The 6,000-nt window shown below is 49.6% G+C and overlaps 3 protein-coding genes across 3 annotated transcripts; 1 reads left to right on the top strand and 2 right to left on the bottom strand.

Annotated features, from left to right (window-relative positions):
- Positions 1–901: 901 nt before the first annotated feature.
- On the bottom strand, positions 902–1,504 carry FIBRA_01855 (uncharacterized protein; the record flags this gene model as incomplete). Its single annotated transcript, XM_012323724.1, has 3 exons — positions 902–1,007; positions 1,073–1,173; positions 1,226–1,504. The coding sequence occupies 3 exons, from the start codon at positions 1,502–1,504 to the stop codon at positions 902–904; spliced, it is 486 nt and encodes a 161-aa protein (XP_012179114.1).
- A 1,409-nt stretch (positions 1,505–2,913) lies between these two features.
- Positions 2,914–3,887, top strand: FIBRA_01854 (uncharacterized protein; the record flags this gene model as incomplete). The annotated part of the gene is made up of 2 exons (XM_012323723.1): positions 2,914–3,247; positions 3,307–3,887. The coding sequence occupies 2 exons, from the start codon at positions 2,914–2,916 to the stop codon at positions 3,885–3,887; spliced, it is 915 nt and encodes a 304-aa protein (XP_012179113.1).
- A 153-nt stretch (positions 3,888–4,040) lies between these two features.
- FIBRA_01853 (uncharacterized protein) lies at positions 4,041–5,760 on the bottom strand (the record flags this gene model as incomplete). The annotated part of the gene is made up of 8 exons (XM_012323722.1): positions 4,041–4,370; positions 4,429–4,544; positions 4,602–4,689; positions 4,747–4,998; positions 5,057–5,115; positions 5,172–5,205; positions 5,263–5,275; positions 5,696–5,760. The coding sequence occupies 8 exons, from the start codon at positions 5,758–5,760 to the stop codon at positions 4,041–4,043; spliced, it is 957 nt and encodes a 318-aa protein (XP_012179112.1).
- Between the last annotated feature and the right edge of the window lie 240 nt (positions 5,761–6,000).

The following is a 6,000-nucleotide window of genomic DNA, read 5'->3' as shown; positions in this document are numbered from 1 at the left end:
GGGGGGGGGGAGTAGCCAAATTCTCACTTTGTAAGTAACTAGATTGATTGCCTGGCAGCACGAAATCGTTGTGACGTGGCAACTTCAAAGTTCATTTCTCTGATGCTACTAGAGGGTTGAAGGACGGATCATTACATGGCGTTTTTTCGTCCAACACGGACATCTGATACCTGTAGGAGCGAAGGTTGAACGCTGAACGTTTAAGCTTGGATCCCGTGTACATGGCGCCAGCAGCCCGCAGGAGCCTACTAGCGCCACCGGACTGAACGGAGACATGGAAGGCGCTTACTACTGAAGCTTGGTCGCTCCACGACGGAGAATATGTGACAGGGCAGAGATCCCAACCACCGGTAGCGTCCGAATTGGCTCATCTTCACGGAGGAGGAGCGGCTTAATTCAAACCACGGCCACGGTAGTAAGTAACCATTGTACACTGAACTAGTAGTATCTAGTAGATTCGGAAATTAGAATAAATGATCATCGGGATCGGAATCCTTGTCGCCGACCACTACGAAGAAATGACAAATGTTCCTCGGCGGAGAAGGCCTATCATTTTGGAAGAGAGGGAGGGCTAACCCTATTCAGTCAGCACCCTTCCGATGCCTTTTCATTGCGGGGAAATGATCATTTGTTTGTTGTGATCGATCTTGAATCATGTTGCGGCGGTGGCAGCGATCGCGGTAATTATTACACCGATAATCCTTGCAGTGAAGACGTTGAGACGTGGGCTGAAACAATAAAGTAGCATGACTTATTCTCAGAATCTCAAAGCAAAGTACAGCAACATAGTGATTGATTACGATCATATCATAGAATACATGCATCCATAGTTATATTTGTGATCAAGAACGTGTGGTGATCCATTATACAAAGAGCAGAACGATTAAGTCCTCAAACAATTTCATGCTACAGTCGCAGTAGGGGGACGAATAGGACTGGTCTCGGTCAGCACGACCTGACTCAATGTTGACACCCGACGGTTCAAAGCAGAACCATCCTCAACGATCCTGATGCACTCAATCAGCCTTCGCCCTATATTCGCAGTATTGGACTCGTGAAATTAAATGCTTACGTTACATTCAAAGACGAGGTGACAGTTCTTGTGACAGGAGCCCCGAAGACGAGATCGCGCTCAGCAACGGTAACCTTGAAGAAAAGACCGACACTGCCAGCCTGGAAACAATCGTTATAGTATCTGACAAGCTAAGAAATCAGATAAACTTACTTCAGCGGGTTCATTCTCATTCTTCGGCACCTCAACCGAATCAGAGAAAGACACCTGCGCCGAGCCCTCCAAGAACTTTTCTCCTTGCAGAAGGTCCTTGTATTGCGCACGCGTTAGATGCTTGCCGTTGACAGTGAAAACAGCATCGTCGGCGAGGAATGCATTGAATGCATCATTGAAGTTGGCCGATGAGGTTGCTGTGTAGAGAGCAGAAACGCTCTCCTTGGTCCAGATCGCAAGAGGGGGGACTTCAGGACCTGGTCCAAGTATGACGGACATAGTGCGCGAGTGTTGTTTAGGTGAAGAGGGGAGTGTAGGATGGTGGATAATGCTAGGGATTCGAGGCCAGGTTGCAAATCCTTTATACCCCTGGGCAGTGCTGTGAGGCGCCCCTCTTGCTCCGGCAAGCCTGGCAAACGTGCACCGGTATGCTGCAGCACTGCGGGTTCCTAGAATCCCAATCATATCGAATGCGTCACTCTTATGATGCGCAACCGGGCGGCGGTGTTTACGTCGAGCAAATGACTCCTCACGTGGAGGGATTTTGGCCACTTCGAATGGCACGATGAAGGCTTGAACCGAGAGCGCAGTGTTCTTATAGCAAATGGCAATAATTTTACGTATCAAAAGCAGTGCCTGCTGGAGCAACTGTCAAGAAATGCCTTCCAATTGTATCATGGGGCACTTACTAATGGCGCGTCGACCCCAATTTGTAGCCCTAACACGTACACGAACTTAGACATTTTACCAGACACTCGGTGGCGGCGAGACTCGAGCGCGTCTGAAGGCTCCCAATCATTTGATAGTTCCGACTGACGGTGTACAAGCTAGTCCCGACTCGCCCCATGAGCGGAGCGCCCTTCAGTTGATACTCGAGCGTCTATAAAGCGCTCGACAGTACCCCTGCCAAAACTTCAGAGCGAACTTCGGACGCACGTCAGGAATTCGGGGGACCAAGATTCTTGTGAGCTAATCATTTCGCAGGTGAAGCGATAGCCAGACATAGGCCGCGCGGTGGGCTGCACAAGGATGCCTATCCGGAAATTTTCTTCTGACTCGATTGACCGCTCTTGTTGCTATCGCAATGCATCATGGAGCCGGTGAAGCTTAGAGCTAGGGTGAACCGCTCTAAACGTGCGAGAATGGACCAATATTCATCATTTCCTACCAGCGTTCAGCGAACGCCCTAGAGATGTTGCCTTGGCGTCAAGCCGGGCGGCTACTTTGAAAGCTTGTCTTGCGCTAAGATGAGGATTAGACTGACACACAGCGGACCCAGATTCACTGACGCTGTGTAGCATCACGGAGCTCTAGTCATGGTGTTGATATAGGACAAGGCGAGATGAATTAAGACGTCATTGGCGTCATTTATGACGATGACGACGGTAGTAAGCTTGTCTTGCGCTAAGACCGTCTAGTGGTATGATATGAGTTCGGATTGATCATCGCGCCTAAAAGCTACGCACCAAGGTGTCCATTCGCAGTACTGAACTTGCACGAAAAGGTAAGCATTCAAAGGCTAGGCCACATCAAAACAAGCCACAGCTTGATGACCAAGAAATTTAAACATGCACATGCCACGCATAGCTGCCCGCAACAAAGGGAGGGTTCGCGTATATTAACCGCCGATTTCTTTTTGAACGAATTCCAGTTCCTCCTCTGATTTTGATTCACCTAGAAGCTCCACTATGATACCTACGCTGTCATCGATGCTCACTGTTGAGCCCGCAACGCTGCCACTGACTACTCTCCTGAAAGCCTGGCCATCAAACATTGTGCCTCCACGGTTTCTCGGAAGGCCCAAACAGGACCCACCCATCGACGTGTGGCTCGCCAAGATTGCTGCGGCCTGCGCCGCACAGAAAGTTCCGTCCAGACTCTGGCACGAAGTTGCCCGGCACTTTATGGGCAAAGAAGCGCTAAGAAGGATCGAAGACGTCGAGAAAGTAATGCGCTGCGTCTACGGTGAACAATGGAAATGGAAATGGGCCACATTCGGCGTCGCAATGAAAAATATGGGTTGTGAGTGGTGTTGATGAATACGGAATGGTTCGTGATAACTGATGTGGAGGCAATGATAGGGGGCACTGATTCCAAGAAGACCGAAAAAGTGAAGGTGCAATGCAAAGCATCCGGAAGTTGGTGGATCATAGGCAGGGCGGCCGATCAAAGCACTGAAGCTAAGACAAAGGAACGTCTGCCAGATATGGGACTTTGGCCAAGAACAGTACAGTGGCTTGATCCTCGTCCTATGGCTGCTCCACAAAAGGATAGTACGAAAGCAAGAGGCACTGTGGGGCTAGGGAAGCCCGCAAAAAAAACCGTGAAAAATCGCTTCAAAGGTGCAGACGACCACAAGAGGGGCCAGTCTATTCTGCCACGATTTTTGATCAAGTCGCAAGTCAGTACTCCGTCAACACTACCTACGACAATCACAGTTCAGATTCCAATATGGCTCCTAGCGGCGTCAGAAGCACTTTTGTCTCTCGCATCCCAGCAATCAAGCGCCATGTCTGTCCTTGCTGCTATTTTGATCGCTGTGGGCTCCATACCGACATTACCAGTTGTATCGGCAGGAGGTACAGCACACGCGCTTGGTTCCATAGCAGTGGGGCTTGGAGCATTATTGAGGGAGAAAGCATTGCTTGACGGAACACGATAGCAGCATCCTGCTCGGGTTGCGTTTGATATGTTACTTATTATCGTGCTGGCAACATGCCCTAAAGTGTACGGGATACGTACAAGGTTTAAATCGAGTTGAAGTTACTTACCATACATCAGTATTATGGACGCCCGATGCCATTACTTCGAACACCTAGAAAGGAGGCAGTTTGACTTTAGGTCCGAGCCATTGACCGCCCAGCTGTTCAAGGATGCGCGTGGTGTCATCAGACTCCCGCAATCCAGGTGGCGTTGGCTCCGCAGCCAAGCTGTCACTTGTAGTCAATGCCATTGCATCGGGCGCAGTATTCGCCGAAGCCCTTTTGGCAGTAGGAACCTTTCGCCCATCGAGCCACAAGCCGCCATGAATCAGCTCGTTGCTCACAGGAATACCGATGCGACCGCATAGACGCGTGAAATAGGGTGGGAGCGGTGCGCCGACTGTCAACCTCAGGCGCTTTTGCGCACCGCTGGGGCGGTAGCGCTGAAGCGGAACGATGAATCAGGGGACTGCGAAATTCATATATGAAAATGTGACCCACGTAGATGGACAGCTGAGAGGCGTGGAGAAACATGTGTTTATCCGGTATTGCGACTACGTCGGTGATTTTCCGAGATAGCTTCGAGCTAGCATAGAGTGTATCGCCAAGTACGGGCGCTGGGGCGAACGATAACCTCATCAAAACAAAAACATTGATAGACTGGAAATACCAACTTTTCAAATTCTCAGCCATATGAATGCGGAGCTGATGCTTGAAACCTGTATATGGCCGCAGCTTCACGAGGCTGAGCGGTACTGTTGGCTAGTAGGTCGGATGCAGTGTAGGTAAAGAATCCATCTAGCTGAAGTGATTACTCACAGAGGACGCAATTAGCTCCCAATCCGTTTCCACTACTGCTCTCTTGTCGACCTCTTGTACTTCTGATATTGATACTCGGCCACGACTCATGTACAATGCGCCGCGAATTGTTCCCGTTCTTCCTGAGAAGGAAGCGGATCCACCCCTGACAACCGCAAGGTAAGTTTTTTCGACGACATGTGTCCGGAACTGCACAGCAAGGTCTCTTGCGTGTGTCGGAGTGAGTGCAAAGGCGAGAGCACCAGTTGTATTCTATCAGATTGAGGATGGACTCAATATCATGACATGAGAGCTAACAATTTGAACTCACTTTGTCAAGGCGGTGGATAGGTATTGGTTCGTCGGCTAATGAGAGGCTCTCCTTGAGCTCTACACACGGCGGTATCAGGTTGCAGCGAATGTGCTAAAGCAATATACGATCTCACCGTCCATAAAACTATTCAAGTCGTTCTTATCACCCTTTTGAAAGCACAACTAATATTAACCAACGCAACCACGTTTCTCCACTTGACAGACCTCATCGTCTTTCCTGTTGAATTGACACACGATTCCAGCAGGTTTGTTCACTACCAGTACTCCATGATCTAAATAGAGAGCATGTCGGGGCCCGCTAGATATTTTCCGTACCCATAGACAAGTACGACGCAAGGAGAAAGCACGGGATAGCATGCAATTTTGTATCGCTACCAATGAGCTTTGCGCGAGGTAAAGGCGATGGGTTCCAAAAGAGGCAGTTGGGAGCATGTATTTGGTTGTATTTGCGGTCTGACAAAAGGGGAACTCAACTCCATCATATATAACTTCCACTAGTGGAACAGCGTCGCGGCATTAGTAGTGTTGTGTGCATACTTTCACCTTATTCATGCTGTATTCTGTCACCTCCTTCCGAGCAGCACATTCGACATCGCAGATGTTTATTACATGGCTATGGCAGTGACAGCATACGTACGCTTTGAGGTTTAACTCCGCAGCCCCAATTTGTACAGGTACTGTAGTATCTGCTAGCGTGCGCATTACGGCTGAAACGCTGGTTCTATTTCTTCTGAGATTCACTGAGCGTAATTTCTCATGGCGGACCTTCATGCCCTTTATGCAAGCAGTGTGGTTGAATGAAAGCGGAAGGGTTCGTGCCATGCCGTCCATCCCGGCACGCCTCGAGCTGATGGCCAAAGAGTGGTTTACACGCGGAGTTAACGCTCCGACGCTCCTAATGTGTATTCTTCGGGCTTCAGCTCTGTCTTCGGTCTTTCATCG

The sequence above is a fragment of the Fibroporia radiculosa genome (genome assembly GCF_000313525.1).
Source record: "Fibroporia radiculosa TFFH 294 genomic supercontigs, scaffold927, whole genome shotgun sequence".
NCBI lineage: Eukaryota > Fungi > Basidiomycota > Agaricomycetes > Polyporales > Fibroporiaceae > Fibroporia > Fibroporia radiculosa.
This window is presented reverse-complemented; position numbering and strand designations above follow the sequence as displayed.